This window comes from Oncorhynchus tshawytscha, linkage group LG06 (assembly GCF_018296145.1).
Source record: "Oncorhynchus tshawytscha isolate Ot180627B linkage group LG06, Otsh_v2.0, whole genome shotgun sequence".
Classification (NCBI taxonomy): Eukaryota; Metazoa; Chordata; class Actinopteri; order Salmoniformes; family Salmonidae; genus Oncorhynchus; species Oncorhynchus tshawytscha.
Genome location: NC_056434.1, coordinates 49,858,906 through 49,877,707, shown reverse-complemented (window position 1 = coordinate 49,877,707; position 18,802 = coordinate 49,858,906). Strand labels below are relative to the sequence as shown.

The following is an 18,802-nucleotide window of genomic DNA, read 5'->3' as shown; positions in this document are numbered from 1 at the left end:
TTGACCCAGGTTAGCGCTCCACCAGAGGCTCACTGGGGAGGGTTGGAGATGGAGGGCCGTATTCTGCAACACACCGTATAAGTATGTGTATGGTTCAGTGCCCATCACACACAGCCGTGCAGGTGCACACACACACACACACACACACACACGTGCAGTTTATATATTTACATTTCATATGCTTACTGCTGACTTCAAACAAGCACATCAACAAACCCATGGCACAGGCAGTGCAGTTCTGTACATTCGACAATACTGGATTGATATCAATATCGCCTACCTACAACGTAAGCAGAGAATGATAATGATGATAATAATTTGTTCAAACCTTTTTATTTTCTGTCCTACCTGAAGTGTGTCTCCATCATGAGGCTGGTGTGGAAGTCCCTGGACAAGATGAGGTGTTTCCGTAAACGCTCCACCATCCCCTTCCTGGGGGTCCTGATCACATGTCTTCTGTTCTTCAACCTGTACATGGAGGATGGATACGTCTTGGTAGGTTATTATTGGCTGTCTCTGCATCATATTTGTATTTTACATTTGAGTAACAATATAGTCATTTTTTTAGGAGGCGGGTAAAAGACAGCTGATGCACCCTTCAAACTCTGAGAGATATGTTCACAACTTTAGAGACCTCACGAATTTCTCTGGAACCATAAACGTCACATACCGTTACCTCGCTGGGAATCCACTGCCCCGAAAAAGTAAATATACCTTTTATTTTAGATATGTAGAGATACACATATTATCCTGAAACTCAATGATTTGTTCAAAAATAATTTCATTTGGAATCACATCAATGTTTGTGTTTACAGAATATCTAACCATTGGGTTGTCATCTGTGAAAAGAAAAAAAGGGAATTACCTGATGGAGACGATCAAATCCATTTTTGACCAGTCCAGTTATGAGGAACTGAAAGAGATTGTGGTGGTGGTTCACCTGGCAGACTTTGACATGGCCTGGTGTGAAAAGCTGGTGCAGGACATCTCCAGGAAGTTTGCCCACCACATCATCGCTGGACATCTCCTGGTGATCCATGCCCCTGAAGAATACTACCCATCACTGGATGGGCTGAAAAGGAACTACAACGACCCAGAGGACAGGGTACGCTTCCGCTCCAAGCAGAACGTGGACTACGCCTTCCTTCTCAACTTCTGCACCAACCTCTCAGATTTTTACATGATGCTGGAGGACGATGTGCTCTGCTCACGGAACTTCTTAACATCCCTGAAGAAGGTGGTCACCTCCAGGGAAGGCTCCTACTGGGTGATGCTGGAATTCTCCAAGCTTGGCTACATAGGGAAGCTCTACCAATCAAGAGACCTGCCGCGCCTGGTCCACTTCCTGCTCATGTTCTACCAGGAGATGCCTTGCGACTGGCTCCTTATTCACTTCCGGGGCCTGTTGGCCCAGAAAAATGTGATCCGCTTCAAGCCCTCTCTGTTCCAGCACATGGGCTACTACTCCTCATATAAGGGAGCAGAGAACAAGTTGAAGGATGATGACTTTGAAGAGGACTCTATTGATATCCCTGACAACCCTCCTGCCAGCCTGTACACTAACATGAATGTATTTGAAAACTATGACGCCACCAAGGCTTATAGCAGTGTGGACGAATACTTTTGGGGGAAACCCCCCTCTACCGGAGACTTCTTTGTCATTGTCTTTCACGAACCAAGCAATATTAGCAATATCAAAATCTTGACAGGAACGGACGATCGTCAGAATGACATCCTGCACCATGGAGCTCTGGAAGTAGGAGAGAAGCTGGTGGGGACAAAGAGAGGAAGGCAGTGTTCTTCCTACATCACGTTAGGGGAGTTTAAAAATGGCAACATTGACGTTCAAGACGTGGACCACAAGATTGCCTTTGACATCCAGTGTGTTCGCATTGTGGTGACTGCCAGTCAGAATGAATGGCTGATTATTAGGAAAATAAGTCTGTGGACGACATAGTTGGCACACAGAGGGCCCATACTATCTGGACTAAAGTGTTGTATTCATTTATATATATTGATTATATTGGATGCTCTATGGTTTATATTCCTTTTTACTTTGCATACTGTAGCCTACATTTTTTAGAATCTGAAACAATTAGACTATTGGGTTGTCAACATCGTATGTTTTTCATAAAATAAAATGCAGACAATTGTGTTTGGGTTTCTAAAAGGGTTTCTAAAAAAAAAAAGTTATCAAATATGTGTTTTACACAGGTTTACAGAAAATACACTCATGTATTTCCTTAAATAGCAACAATTCTACAGAGACAAGTGTTAAAGGATGACTGTGATACTTTTCAAGTGGAGAACGTAACACTTGCTTTTCCCCATCTTCCAAGGAGCTGTCATAGAGTGCATTACACTCAAAGGAATGAGGTAGATCTTTTTTTCTCTACACATACAGTATTTACTTCAGTGAATTGGATGATGTTTGGTTCTCCTGGAATTACATTAAACTTTTTCTCTATGAATGACCCTCCAACAAAATGAAATCTTCTCAGGAAAGGAAAGGTGAGTTGAGACAAATAGTTCTACAGAATGTGCAACAACTTTGCAAAGCACTTGAACATTGGTCGAACAACTGCATCATTTGTGCGGCATTGGTTTCTGCTTAAGCAGTGAGAGGAGAGGAGTGCCCCCTGCTGGATCTTCAAAATCACTTCCAGCAGTACAGTATCTGGTCAGAGAGGAGTAGACGGAACAAGATGCCCAACTCCCCCCTCACTTCCTTTCCGCCTGTACCATTTCCGTCTGAACCATGCTGATAGTTGTTCATGTTGGTTGTTGACCAGCAGGCATGCCACAGTGAACAGTTGATTCATGGTATCTGAGAGGTACAGGGGGAACACTGTCTCAAACAAGCTTGTGGTCTTTGACTCTCCGCATGGTCCACTCTACCATTCCCCTCAGCTTTGCAATGATCCATGTCTCACCCTCCATCACCTTTGCACCCTGCTGGCATCTAGGTGCCCTTTTACCGGGAAGTTGGCCAGTGGACGTTGCAATGGCTGTGTCTGAGGTGAGTAAGGGAACAATTCCACACTGCTGGAATATCTCCTTGTCACTTTACAGATCCAGATAAAGTACAGATACAAAATGTCCGCGGCATGAGGTGCCATCCCCACCATCCCATTGAAGGTGGAGGAAGACTCTTCACTTTACCGCTAATTAAAATAAATGTAATATATATATATATATATATATATATATATATATTATTTAACCAGGTAGGCTAGTTGAGAACAAGTTCTCATTTACAACTGCGACCTGGCCAAGAATAAGGGTCCCAGTTACATAACAAATGGTCCTTTTGTTCGATAAAGTCCTTCTTTATATCCCCAAAAAGTAAGTTTATTTGGCGTGCTTCATTCAATAATCCACCTGTTTCCCCTTGTTCAAAATGCATACAAAATGAATCCCAAACGTTACCAATAAACTTGGTCCAAACAGGTCAACAACGTTCCTAATCAATCCTCAGGTACCATAATATGTTATAAATGCTAAAAGTTAAGAAGATGAATAGTATATTCAATACCGGAGAAAAATAACCAAATGCGCGCCCTCACCAGAGCGCGCCACAAACATTTTCCAACCAAGCAGATGCATCACAAAAGTCAGAAATAGCGATAAAATAAATCACTTACCGTTGAAGATCTTCATCTTTTGGCAATCCCAAGGGTCCCAGCTACATAACAAACCGGTTTCCCTCGCTCAAAATACATACAAACTGAATCCCGTAAGTTACTTATACATTTCTTCTAAACAAGTCAAACAACGTTCCTAATCAATCCTCAGGTACCCTATTATGTAAATAAATGATAAAATTTAAGACGGAGAATACCATAGACCATTACCGGAGATAAATAATGAAGTACATGTACTCACTTGAACCCACTACAAACACTACAGCCAAAATGGGAGCCATTTAAAAAAACAAGCCTGAAACACTTTCTAAAGACTGTTGACATCTAGTGGAAGCCCTAGGAACTGCAATCTGGGAGGACTTCCTTTTATATTCCCATTCCCAGCCATTGTAATCAGAGGTGAGCTGAATTGTATTTTTCTGGATGGATTGTCCTTGGGGTTTCGCCTGCCAAATCAGTTCTGTTATACCCACAGACAATATTTTAACAGTTTTAGAAACTTCAGAGTTCAGAGTTCTGTCCAATGCTACCAATTATATGCATATCCTAGCTTCTGGGCCTGAGCAGCAGGCAGTTAACTTTGGGCACCTCATTCATCCAAACTTCCGAATACTGCCCCCTATCCCAAAGAAGTTAACAAAGTGTCCAAAGAAGGGCCAGAAGTATACAGAATGGTGTCATCTGCGTAGAGGAAGATGGTGTGTTGCAGAGGAATTCTATGAAGTCAACCAGAACCTGGGTATCTGCGAAGTCCTTGAATTCCAAGGGCAGGTGGGCTAAGACACTCTGGTTACATCCAGATGGAGGCGGTGCCATGCAGGCAGTACAGGAAATGATGATCTGGCTCATGGTGGATTGGCAGTCCCCGAAGCGATTGGTCAGGTCTCTGTGCTTCAGGCCCACAGCAAGATTTTGCTACACCCGCAATAACGTCTGCTAAATATGTGTATGTGACCAATAAAATTTGTTTTGAAGATGAGTCATGACAAGGAAAAACAAATCTATCAGTAGACGGGTTTACTGAACACAAAGCAGAAAATATTATTAGCCAAATAGATTTTCTATGAATTGATTTACATAACACTTGAAATCATTAATAACAAACATTATGTTTATCATTAGCAGAGAAAGGTTGTTTCATTGTGGGGAAAAGGGGTTAGATGGCAGCTTTACCCCCTCAAGACTTGACCACCTGGATCACAACATTCAATGTTTAAGTACTGTATTATCCTCAAGTGAGTAGTCATTTTGGGCCCGATTCTGACCTGAGTTGAGGTCAAGCGAACCTACCAGTTCCAAGTGGAAAAAGCATCTACTTAATTTTGTTCAATCGAAATAACACAATTTTCCATACACTGGAATTTACAAGTTGATAAGAGCTACAGTACCAGTCAAAAGTTTGGACACGCCTACACATTCCAGGGTTTTTCTTTTACTATTTTCTATGTCGTAGAATAATAGTGAAGACATCTAAACTATGAAATAACAATGTAGTAACCAAAAAAGTGTTAAAAAAAATCTAAATATATGTTATATTTGAGATTCTTCAAAGTAGCCTTACCCTTTGCCTTGATGACAGCTTTGCACACTCCTTTTGACTGGTACTGTAGTAAATGAGTAATTTGCTTGGATAAGGGAATTGTAAATATAAATAACACATATTTTGGGGCGGCAGGTAGCCTAGTGGTTAGAGTGTTGGGCCAGTAACCGAAAGGTTGCTGGATTGAATCCCAGAGCAGCTAACAAGGTAAAAATCTGTTGTTCTGCCCCTGAACAAGGCAATAAACCCACTGTTCCCCGGTAGGCTGTCATTGTAAATAAGAATTTGTCCTTAACTGGTTTGCCTAGTTAAATAAAGGTTCAATTTAAATCACAGTAAGAAATGTTTTTTAAAATCTCAATTTCAAATAATTTCTTAGTGGTCTGAGAGAAGGGCCTAATTGGATGAGCCTACTGTGAGGAATGTGTAACCTGAAAACGACCTGTTATCAGCAGAGAGGAGGGCAAACTCTCTTTGTTATTAGACTAATAAACTTATCACCAGTGCATTATCATGATTTCACTGTACTATTCCAACCTCATAGTGTGGAAATATATAAAGCACAGGTAAATCATGTTTTTGACCGCACTGCCCCTTTAAGGGACAACACAGAGCAAGGTCCATAGACTCTATACCAAATCTCTATTTACCTAAAAGCCATGACTGTTACTATGGCTCCCACTTTACCTGAGATATGGTCCTCTGGGCTTGATGTTTGGGTCTTCAAATAAACAGGGTTCATCTGGTTTGGCCCTAATACAAGAACATCAGATCAGACAGTTACCATAGTAACTTATTGGGATAATAGCAGGTTACTAGAAGAATATAATTATTTGTGACAAATAACTGGGTGTGTGTGTCAATAGGACATTTCCCTCCATGTGTCTGTACTCAAGCTGGAGCAGACAGGGACATCCGATGATGTCATAAGAACACTCAACCACATTAGTCAAATAAAATAAGCTGCAGCTGTGCATCTGACTTTTCCCGGTCCTTTTTTTCCCGATAAATGCTTCTGAGCATATGATTCTTTACCTCTACTCTAAGCACACATTTTTTGTGTTCTCCTTCCCTTCACATTTCTCACTGTCAATCGTGACTGATAATTTTTCAAGTTTTATTGGTGAAACGTTCATGCACCCTCTGCATACCAACAAGTTCATCTCAATCTTATCAGTTTCATGGGGATATGCATTAGATCTTCTTGAGTTATACAGTGTTGTTTGGAAGTAGCCTACAGTGCTGTTTTGAATGATGTACAGTGAGCGAATTGTAGAGCAGATGGTGCTAACAAACTGAAGCATAGCCTACCTGTGTGTTTTGCCTAGTGGCGCGCACTGTTGAGTTTTGGCCACATGAGAGGAAAAATGCTCAAAATAAAAGGTCAGAGAAAAGTCAGATCCACAGCCACTCCGAATAAAATAGAATAAATCACACTGCACATTACAACTTCACCCATCCATACGTTACCAGGCATTTGCTCACAACACAGGTGTGTTTGCGAGAGGAAAATGTTGCCCATAACCTAGGACATCAGATAATTTCAACACAATTACATTATGCTCTAAAAGATCTCTAAATGCAGAGGGGTATTTTGGGCTGGGAGAGAGGGCAAAGAACACCTGGTTGTTGGTGCTTGAGGCCTGGCTTGTTCAGAATAGCTTCGGTTTGATCCGGTTGAAATGAGAGATTCCTATGGCTTTGACCATCCCTGCATCCACAAGTTCTTCCATACCCTGAGATATATGGTGAGCAGAACACCCAAATGGATATGTTCAAAGGGTGATATTCTAAATGTAATGATGATGTAAAAAATGGCCCAGAAATGATCTTAATTTGACTTCCTGTCATTCTCACCTCCCAGGTGTCCAGGAAGCTGGTTGCCCTGGCTACAGTGAACCCCTCGCTGTCCACAGGAAACAGCTCATCCCTAATCTACAACATAACAATAAATAATTGAGTGATGATGATCAGCGCATATCACCCCCCCAGTTAATCATCAAAGGGTGGAATTGTTTTTCTAAATTATGCCTGACAAAATGTGTGAGTAATTTAATAAATGGGAGCAAAGATAATTGTACGGGCAAGTCAGACAGTGCAGGCACTGTAAGCGTTAAATGGAACTATTTCATCAAAACAACCTAAAACATAATTTCAAATCTTCAGCTCAAGTGATTTATTACAAGAGTATTACAAGATACAAGTGGCAAGGATTCTTCAAAGACATGTTGAGAACAGTGCGCATGTCAAGAGGACTATAGGGAGAGAGTGCACCTTCGTTCCCATGGGGCCGTGGATGAGGCAGAGGTCCAGATGGTCCAGTTGGAGGTGCTCACGGTCTTCTGACAATCTGCTTTCACCGGGGACTTCTCATAGAAGGTACATCACAGCTGGTAGAAAGAGAAAAACAGGAAAGGCAATCTGCATGGATTGGGGCTGTGTCCTAAATGGCACAGGAACCCTATAAGGCACTACTTATGGCCAGCTCAGGCAGTAGTGCACCCTAGGCTATATGGAATAGGGTGCCATTAGGGACGTAATCTGAGACACACATGTAGACTACACATCACCGGAAAGGTTCCATGGAATAACAGTATTCACCATTTGACAAACACTATCAATTCCCAGATGCATACACACACAGTATGCCTACTATAGTTCTGTTTGGTGCCATTGTACTCATAGTACTATAATATCGTACCATAGTACCTAGTACCACAATAGGATAATAGTACTACAAGAACCAGAGCCTTGCCTAAACCTAGGTACAGGGGGTCCTTAATGTACACTGGATCTCTTTCCTCTATTGGAAAAGCCTAAAAGACTGTCCCACATTGGCTACTCCATGCTGTCCTACTTCAGCTAGCTATGGTTGGTAAAGCAAGACAGCAGCAAAAAATGACTGATTTACAAAAAGTAAACTTCATATTGGAAACATTTGTATTTATTTTGATGCAGCAGCACATAGTATTCACATTTACACCACAGTTTGGCAAGCTATGTCACAGATACCGTGTGCTTCACTCGGCGAGCTTCCTCTTGGAAGCTTGATTCGCCCAGCTCTCTGATGGCACACCAATGAAGTGATGTGATTTTGATCATGTGGTTTCTCTGCAAGGGCTTAGTAAAAGTAGTTTAGATTTTCACTTATCAGAGCAAGAAATAGAAACGTGTCAGCATTAAGCTGTCCCAGTTAATATGATGTCCCGCTTTTTTGCATTTCCGTCTTCTGTAACCTCTTTTGACATCTATTCAACATATAAGCCCAACACATGATACAATTCTGACATCCTCAAGATGACAACATAACAACAAAGTGTGAATTGAATTGTCATTGAGGTATAATTAAGCCTATAACAATGCTGTCCTAGTTTATCTAACCTGCTGTCCCATTTTACCAAACGCGAACTGAAAATATCGTTTTGAAGAAAGCCCCGTCAATGGGTCTGTAGCCAGCAGTGATGGCAGCCTTTACTGCCTACATTGCCTGGGGGGGGACCAGTAAAGGACCAGTAAAATGTGCCCCCAAGTTACCCTATTAGTAAATATGTAAGCATACAAGTCCCAATGGGATTTACACTGGAAAAGAATGTATGTATTCAAGCACCATTTCTTTTCCATGATATTTAACAACACGGTATGCAGTACCTTCGGAAAGAATTCAGACCCCTTCCCCTTTTCCACATTTGGTTACGTTACAGCCTAATTTAAAAAAAATGGATTGAATAAAAAACATCCTCAGCAATCTACACATAGCACCCCATGACGAGGAAGCAAAAACAGGTCTGTATATGTTTTAGTGAATGTATTCAAAATTTAAAAAAAAACAGAAAAACACATTTACATAAGTATTCAGACCCTTTGCTCTGAGACTCAAATTGAGCTCGGGCGCATCCTGTTTCCAATGATCAACCTTGAGATGTTTCTACAACTTGATTGGAGTCCACCTGGTGGTCAATTCAAGTGATTGGACACGATTTGGAAAAGGCACACACCTGTCTATATAAGGTCCCACAGATGACAGAGCACGTCAGAGCAAAATACCAAGCCATGAGGTCAAAAGGAATTGTCTGTAGAAATCCGAGACAGGATTGTGTTGTGGCACAGATCTGGGGAAGGGTTCCAAACACATTTCTGCAGCATTGAATGCCCAAGAACACAGTGGCCTCCATCATTCTTAAATGGAAGAAGTTTGGAACCACCAAGACTTCATAGTGCTGGCCGCCCGGCCAAACTGAGCAATCGGGGGAGAAGGGCCTTCATCTGGGAGGTGACCAAGAACCCAATGGTCACACTGACAGAGCTCTCCCCTGTGGAGATGGGAGAAACTTCCAGAAGGACAACCATCTCTGCAGAACTCCACCAATCAGGCCTCTATGGTAGGGTGGCCAGACGGAAGCCTCTCCTCAGTAAAAGGCACATGACAGCTCGCTTGGAGTTTGACAAAAGGCACCTTAAGACTCTCAGACCATGGAGAAACAAGATTCTCTGGTCTGATGAAACCAAGATTGAACTCTTTGGCCTGAATGCCAAATGTCACGTCTGGAGAAAACCTGGCACCATCCTCACGGTGAAGCATGGTGGTGGCAGCATCATGCTGTGGGGATGTTTTTCAGCGGCAGGGACTGGGAGACTAGTCAGGTTCGAGGCAAAGATGAACGGAGCAAAGTACAGAGAGATTCTTGATGGAAACCTGCGCTTGTGACCTCAGACTGAGGTGAAAGTTCACATTCCTAAAGGACAGCGACCGTAAGCACACAGCCAAGACAAAGCAGGAGTGGCTTTGGGCCAAGTCTCTGAATGTCCTTGAGTGGCCTAGCAAAGAGCCTGGACTTGAACCAGATTTAAAATCTTTGGAGAGATATGAAAATACCTATGCAGCAGTGCATATATTGAGAGGATCTGGAGACTAGAATAGGAGATACTCCCCAAATACAGGTGTGCCAAGCATGTAGCATCATACCCAAGAAAACTCTATGCCGTTATCGCTGCCAAAGGTCCTTCAACAAAAGGGTCTGAATACTTATGTCAACGTGATCCGTTTAAAAAAAAAAAAATGCAAAAAATATATATGTTTTTGTGGAAATTGTGAGGTATTGTGTGTAGATTGATGAGGGGGCTGTAATGTAACAAAATGTAGAAAGTCAAGGGGTCTGAATACTTTCCCGAATGCACTGTACATTTATTTCCATGACAGAATTAAAAAGCAATTTTGGACTGACCAATTACAGTAGCTATTAGCATGCATTAATGTCAATGCTCATGTCCGATGTCCTTAAATAACTTTGCTTCAAAAGGCACTCGCACATCTGAGATATCTTTTTTTGCAGGTGCATGATAACAGTTGAGATAAAATTAGATAAAAGAAGAAACCCGCACACTGCTTTTGATAGTATCACTGCTCTTTAATCAGCCTTACATACCGGCCTCAAGGGCTTCCTCAGAGCTTCAGGCCTTGAGGCCGATTCTTACTGTAAAGCTGATTAAAGAGCAATGATACTATCAAGAGCAGTGTGCGGGTTTCTTCTTTTTTTCTCTTAAAAAACTTCGCAACAGCACTCGTGTATAACCGCAAATGGCCAACACGCAGTTGATATGGGTACACAGTTGATGAAACCACTGCTGCATACTCCGGTTGTAAAACCATCTTTCAAGCGTTCAAAATTGGCTAGGATTATCCTCTATTCAATGCTGGCCATGTAATTCTGACAAAGTAAAAAGTAAAAAAAAAGTAAAAGTAAATATATATATTGAATAGCCTAATTGACAATGCTGTCAAGATCTCCTCACTAAACATTTTAATTAAAATATATTTTTTAAACAATCTATTTCTTTTTAACATACACATACGAACATCAACTTACAGAAGCACACAAACAACGACTCTCATCTGCCCAAAACTCACACCCCAATGGCCTCAAACTGCACCATTTTGATTCTCTCCATCACCCATGCACTTTCAACATGTAGAAGTTTTAGCAATAAGGCCCGAGGGAGTGTGGGGTATGGCCAATATACCATGGCAATGGGCTGTTCTTATGAACTACGCAACGTGGAGTGCCTGGATACACCCCTTAGCTGTGGTATATTGGCCATATACCACAAACCCCCGAGGTGCCTTATTGCTATTATAAACTGATTACCAACCTTATTAGTGCAGTAAAAATAAAAGTTTTGTCATACCCGTGGTATATGGTCTGGTATACCACAGCAGCCTGTCAATAATGGGGCGGAAGGTAGCCTAGTGGTTAGAGCATCGAACTAATAACCGAAAGGTTGCAAGATGGAATCCCCGAGCTGACAAGGTTCAAATCTGTCATTCTGCCCCTGAACAAGGCAGTTAACCCACTGCTCCTTGGCCGTCATTGAAAATAAGAATTTCTTCTTAACTGACTTGCCTAGTTAAATAAAGGTAATAATAATAAAATAAACATTCAGGGCTCGAACCACCCTGTTTATGATAAAGCATTTTACCTTCGATTGTTGTGTTAATGCTGGAGGATTGGTTGATTTTTACTTTAACTTCTTTGGGGTAGGGGGCAGTATTGGGTAGCTTGGATGAAAAACATGCCCAAATTAAGCTGCCTGCTACTCATCCGTAAAAGCAAGAATATGCATATAATTGGTAAATTTAGATAGAAAACACTCGGAAGTTTCTAAAACTGTTTCAATGATGCCTGTGAGTATAACAGAACTCATATGGCAGGCAAAAACCTGAGAAAAAATCCAACCAGGAAGTGGGAAATCTGAGGTTTGTAGTTTTTCCAATTCTGCCCCCATTGAAGATACAGGGTGATATTAGTTATGTTTCACTTTCCAAGGCTTCCACTAGATGTCAACAGTATTTAGAACCTGTTTTGAGGATTATACTCTAAAGAAGGGGCTCACAAGGGATCTTTGAGTGAGTGGTCTGGCAGAGTGCCACTGCCTCGGTCTGGTGCGCTCACGTGAAATGTTCCACTTCATTCGTACAGACAAAGGAATTGTCCGGTTGGAACATTAATTAATTAATTTATTTATTTATTAATTAAGTTTTATGTTAAAAACTTCCTAAAGATTGATTCCATACTTAGTTTGGTATATTTCTATGGGCTGTAACAGAACTTTTTGAACTTTTCGCCCCAACGTTCCGCACAACCTGAACGCGCTTTTGGATTTTTTTACCAAACGCCCTAACAAAAGAAGATATTTGGACATAACTGATGGACATTATCGAACAAATCAAACATTTTTGGTGGAACTGGGATTCCTGGGATTGCATTCTGATGAAGATCATCAAAGCTAAGTGAATATTTAAAATGCTATTTCTGAGTAATGTTGACTACCCAATGTGGCGGGTATCTTTTTGGCTGCTTTGTTGTCTAAAGGCTGTACTCAGATTATTGCATGGTTTGCATTCTCCATAAAGTTTTTTAAAAATCTGACACAGCGGTTGCATTAAGGAGAAGGTTATCTAATGTTCCATGTATAATAGTCGTATCTTTATCAATGTTTATTATGAGTATTTCTGTAATTTGATGTGGCTCTCTGCACAATCACCGCATGTTTTAGAACTACTGAATGTAACGCGCCAATGTAAAGTCAGATTGTTTTTATATAAATATGAACTTTATCAAACAAAACATACATGTATTGTGTAACATGAAGTCCTATGAGTGTCATGTGATGAAGATCATCAAAGGTTAGTGATTCATTTTATCTCTATTTCTGCTTTTTGTGACTCCTCTCTTTGGCTGGAAAAATGGCTATGTTTTCCTGTGGCTTGGTGGTGACCTAACATAATCGTTTGTGGTGCTTTCGCTGTAAATCCTTTTTGAAATCAGACACTGTGGCTGGATTAACAAGAATTTTGTCTTTAAAATGGTGTAAAATACTTGTATGCTTTAGGAATTTTAATTATGAGATTTTTGTTGTTTTGAATTTGGCGCCCTGCACTTTCACTGGCTGTTGCGGAGCGGAACCCCAGTCCTAGACAGGTTAATGTTCTTAGCTTAATCTTTTGAAAATACATCACTTGAAAATATTCTGGGGATGAGCATGCACATCTTCAATACGTACGCTTAGTGCATTTAACCATACACAGTGTACAAAACATTTAGAACACATTCTCTATATTGAGTTGCAAGGCTTAAAAATCCTTCTTTAACCCGTCTCCTCCCCTTCATCTACACTGATTGAAGTGGATTTAACAAGTGACCTCAATAAGCGATCATAGGACTCATCTGGATTCACCTGGTCAGTCTGTCACGGAATACCCCTCCTTCATCTAATCCACTGTCTCCCCTGTATCAACACGTTGCTCTCCTCTTCTCACCCAACACATTCCACAGCTATCTGTCTTTCTACAGAGACCCAGTCTCTTTCACTCCTTAATATACTATGCGACTGATATATCATGTCTTTAATATCTCAATGTACAAAATGTTGAATCTAACAGCATGAACAACCCAGCAGCATTGCAGTTCTTGACACACTCAAACCAGAGCTCCTGGCACCTACTACAATACCCTGCCCAAAGGCACATTCAGCCTGAATGGCACCCATACACAATCCATGTCTCATTTGTCTCAAAGCTTAAAAATCCATGTCTCCTCCCCTTTTTCTACACTGATTGAAGTAGATTTAACAAGTGACCTCAATAAGGGATCATAGCTTTCACCTGGATTCACCTGGTCAGTCTATGTCATTGAAAGAGCTGGTGTTCCCAATGTTATGTATACTCAGTGTACATCATATATAATACGTATGTATGTTGCATAACATATACAATGTTTGCACTATCTGATGTTGTCGTTCTGACTGTGTGTCTCAAGATCTACAGCTGGATGGATGACCTGGTGGCTGCTTACCCTAACCTTGTCACCAAGGTACAGATTGGAACTTCCTATGAGGGCAGGCCCATATATGCGCTCAAGATACAGAAACATTAGACCTATTTACAACAATTGTACCTGTTAGTGTACGTACAGTACATGTGTGTTTTTTGTCAATATATGGGTTTGGTGTCTACGTCCGGATCAGTTTGTGTTTTCTATTTATCAGTTTGTTTCCACCAGTGCTGAACTACAACAAAGAAAAGAGAAGTGTTATTATATTATGGGTAGTGTTGGATACATTTGTGATAATAACACTTGTCCTCTCTCTGTTCTCGTTCAGCACTGGTGGAAACAAACGTCCCGCCATCTGGGTTGACTCTGGGATCCACTCCAGAGAGTGGGTGTCTCAGGCCACTGGAGTGTGGACAGCCAACAAGGTGAGAGAACACTTCAGACTTCTATTGTATTCTAATTGAAAAAAATAACATTGAACATACTATCTAATACATTCTACAAAAGAAATGTGGCACTGGTGCCTCCCTGACCTCTCTCCTGAACGCCATGGACATCTACTTGCTGATTCTGACCAACCCTGATGGCTACGTCCACTCCCACACCAGTGTAGGTACCCACTATAGATATACCATTAAGCATTATAACGCAGTTACTGTATATTGTGGTGGGAGTTACAGAATTAAGTGTAAAGAGTGACCTTTAATCTGTGTCACCTCAGTGTGTCTCGTTGTAGAGTGATATGAGGACAATCCTGATTGTGCTACCTAGCATACCAGTAAAAGGTTGAGTTTGTCCCTTGTCCCTCATGGTTCACAGGACTGTATGTGACGTAAGACTCAAGCCGGGCTCCATGTGCCGTGGTGTCAACCCAACAGGGACTGGGATGCCAGTTTGGAGATTTTGACCACCAATACCTGTAAACCATGTAAGGCTACAGTTCCATACCCGCATTGGTGGTGGGTGTCACAGGTTAACTATGGAATAGATTTATTTCACAGCTCATAGTTTCCTGTCCCAAAGATGACATTAGTCAAGTGCATAGTCTTATGAGACAATGCTTTCTTTCCTAAGCATGACATACCTTGTTGTACACATAATAAATCAAATCAAATGTATTTGTCACATACACATGGTTAGCAGATGTTAATGCGAGTGTAGCGAAATGCTTGTGCTTCTAGTTCCGACAATGCAGTAATAACCAACGAGTAATCTAACCTAACAATTCCAAAACTACTACCTTATACACACAAGTGTAAAGGGATAAAGAATATGTACATCAAGATATGTGAATGAGTGATGGTGCAGAACGGCATAGGCAAGATGCAGTAGATTGTATCGAGTACAGTATATACAAATGAGATGAGTAATGTAGGGTATGTAAACAAAGTGGCATAGTTTAAAGTGGCTAGTGATACATGTATGACATAAAGATGCAGTAGATGATAGAGTACAGTATATACATATACATATGAGATGAATAATGTAGGGTATGTAAACATTATATTAAGTAGCATTGTTTAAAGTGACTAGTGATATATTTTCCATCAATTTCCATCAATTCCCATTATTAAAGTAGGTGGAGTTGAGTCAGTGTGTTAGCAGCAGCCACTCAATGTTAGTGGTGGCTGTTTAACAGTCTGATGGCCTTGAGATAGACTGAAAAACAGCTTCTCTCGGTCCCAGCTTTGATGCACCTGTACTGACATCGCCTTCTGGATGATAGTGGGATGAACAGGCAGTGGCTCGGGTGGTTGTTGTCCTTGATGATCTTTATGGCCTTCCTGTGACATCGGGTGGTGTAGGTGTCCTGGAGGGCAGGTAGTTTGCCCCCGGTGATGCGTTGTGCAGACCTCACTACCCTCTGGAGAGCCTTACGGTTGTGGGCGGAGCAGTTGCCGTACCAGGCGGTGATACAGCCCGACAAGAGGCTCTCGATTGTGCATCTGTAGAAGTTTGTGAGTGTTTTTGGTGACAAGCTGGATTTCTTCAGCCTCCTGAGGTTGAAGAGGCGCTGCTGCGCCTTCTTCACGACGCTGTCTGTGTGGGTAGACCAATTCAGTTTGTCTGTGATGTGTACGCCGAGGAATTTAAAACTTACTACCCTCTCCACTACTGTCCCATCGATGTGGATAGGGGGGTGCTCCCTCTGCTGTTTCCTGAAGTCCACAATCATCTCCTTAGTTTTGTTGACGTTGAGTGTGAGGTTATTTTCCTGACACCACACTCCGAGGGCCCTCACCTCCTCCCTGTAGGCCGTCTCGTCGTTGTTGGTAATCAAGCCTACCACTGCAGTGTCGTCCGCAAACTTGATGATTGAGTTGGAGGCGTGCGTGGCCACGCAGTCGTGGGTGAACAGGGAGTACAGGAGAGGGCTCAGAACTCAACCTTGTGAGGCCCCAGTGTTGAAGATCAGCGAGGTGGGGATGTTGTTACCTACCCTCACCACCTGGGGGCGGCCCGTCAGGAAGTCCAGTACCCAGTTGCACAGGGCGGGGTCGAGACCCAGGGTCTCGAGCTTGATGACGAGTTTGGAGGGTACTATGGTGTTAAATGCTGAGCTGTAGTCGATGAACAGCATTCTTACATAGGTATTCCTCTTGTCCAGATGGGTTAGGGCAGTGTGCAGTGTGGTTGAGATTGCATCGTCTGTGGATCTATTTGGGCGGTAAGCAAATTGGAGTGGGTCTAGGGTGGAGGTGATATGGACCTTGACTAGTCTCTCAAAGCACTTCATGATGACGGAAGTGAGTGCTACGGGGCGGTAGTCGTTTAGCTCAGTTACCTTAGCTTTCTTGGGAACAGGAACAATGGTGGCCCTCTTGAAGCATGTGGGAACAGCAGACTAGGATAAGGATTGATTGAATATGTCCGTAAACACACCAGCCAGCTGGTCTGCGCATGCTCTGAGTGAGCGGCTGGGGATGCCGTCTGGGCCTGCAGCGTTGCGAGGGTTAACACGTTTACATGTCCCCCACCCCCAGTGCCAATACCAACCCCTACTCTGACTTCTACCACGCCCATCTCCCCATTCTGAGATGGAGGTGAGGAATGTGGTGAACCTGGTGAAGAACCATAGCAACTTCCAGTCCTTCATCTCCATCCACGTCTATTCCCAGCTGTTCATTTAAAGATTCCTAAAATCTCACATCCTTGGGTCGCTCATATTTTTTCAGTTTGCTGCAGTCGGTGACGAATGAGCTGCAAAAAAACATTGAAACTTGACAAATATGGATGATAAATTGTCTTTTAAAATGCATATTGACGAACTTTGTAAACGGCTAAAAATCAAGCTAGGCTTCCTCTATAGAAACAGGACATGTTTGTCATCTACAAATAGAAGACAAATTGTGCAAGCTACTTTTATTAGATTATTATTATTAGATCTGTTATAGATTATGCGGATATTATCTACCCGCATGCTACGGCATCAACACTTAAATCGCTGGATGCTACTTGTCATTGCGCACTTAGTTTTATTACAGGTGCTAGCTACAGAACTCACCAGAAACTCAGCTCTCTCCATGGGATCAGATACAAGGTTGGTAGCATCTGCAAGACCATCTGTCAGTATTCAATAGTTCAGAATTGTTATACTATATGTGGTATAAGTGTTTCAATTCATTTGCTTTGTCATTAGATGCCCCCCATCAGCCAGGACTGGAAAACAGAGTACTTGAGTTCAATCCAATACTTTCAACTTATACAAACTATTTGTAATAATAATCACTTACTAATATGTGATGTCTCCCTCCACCCAGACCAAGCAAGCAGCGGCATCATTGATTGGTTATACAAGCTGGGCATGAAGTACTCCTTTGTCTTCGAGGTGAGGGACATTGGTTGCTGTGGTTTCATCCTGCCAGGCAATCAGATCATCCCTACAGCCTCTGAGACCTGGCTGGGTCTGAAGGACATCATGGTGTCCGTGATCACCCCTATTAAATCCACCCCCTCCCACGTACACACTTAATTTCAAGGTCTGAACTCTGTTAAATAAGGAATTTGATGTCTAATAATTATTTGTTCATTGACCTTTTATTGTGAATTTGACAGTAAGTGGTGAAAAATAGAGTAGACTGGTAGCTTAATCATCCAACCTGGTCTCAGAGGTTTTGTATTATTCTGTATGTAAAACCAAGATACTCCATTTAGTATGATATATGACGTTTCATATGGTATGTATTATATGTGAATGTCCATCATCCAATTATGATATTTTACAAATTACAATTTTTATTATGTTACGAATCTGAAAAACATGTTACAAGTTCCGAATTTGCAAAACATACAATATGTTATGAAATGTGTTTTCTTTTTAAAAATGTATGATATGTTATTAATTCTAGCTACGTGGCTAGGAGTCTAATGTTAGCTATCTCACTAACATTAGCTAGGCTAGGGGTTAGGGTTAAGTTTGGGAGATAGGTTAAGGGTTAAGGTTAGGTTTAGGGGAAGGGTTGGATGGAAGGGTTGGATAAAAGGGTTAAGGTAAGGGGAAGGGTTAGCAAACATGCTAAAAGTAGCTCAAAAGTAGAAGTAGTTGAAAAGTTGCTATATCGCTAAAATGCTAAAGTGATGAGATTCAAACTCGCAGCTTTTGGATTGCTAAACATTGGTGTTATACGCCCATCCGTCATCTATTTTATGTAACCTTACCAAACGCAACATACAGTTGAAGTAGAAAGTTTACATACATCTTAGCCAAATACATTTAAACTCAGCTTTTATTTCTTTCATCACATTCCAGTGGGTCAGAAGTTTACATACACTCAATTAGTATTTGGTAG

The 18,802-nt window shown here is 41.6% G+C and overlaps 1 protein-coding gene and 1 pseudogene across 1 annotated transcript; both read left to right on the top strand.

Moving 5' to 3' along the window:
- The first annotated feature begins 358 nt into the window (after positions 1-358).
- Positions 359-2,139, top strand: LOC112253389 (alpha-1,3-mannosyl-glycoprotein 4-beta-N-acetylglucosaminyltransferase C-like). The gene is made up of 3 exons (XM_024425370.2): positions 359-495; positions 572-704; positions 816-2,139. Exons 1-3 carry the CDS (start codon positions 367-369, stop codon positions 1,955-1,957), a joined length of 1,404 nt encoding a protein of 467 aa, XP_024281138.2. The 5' UTR covers positions 359-366; the 3' UTR covers positions 1,958-2,139.
- An 865-nt stretch (positions 2,140-3,004) lies between these two features.
- On the top strand, positions 3,005-17,957 carry LOC112253494 (annotated as a pseudogene).
- Positions 17,958-18,802: the final 845 nt, after the last annotated feature.

Bases quoted from the DNA above. Each gene is read 5' to 3' on its own strand.
- LOC112253389 (XM_024425370.2), top strand. From the start codon at position 367: ATGAGGCTGGTGTGGAAGTCCCTGGACAAGATGAGGTGTTTCCGTAAA. The intron at 496-571 runs GTAGGTTATTAT...TTTTTTTAGGAG, and splicing joins TGGAGGATGGATACGTCTTG to GCGGGTAAAAGACAGCTGAT. The intron at 705-815 runs GTAAATATACCT...TTGTGTTTACAG, and splicing joins GAATCCACTGCCCCGAAAAA to AATATCTAACCATTGGGTTG.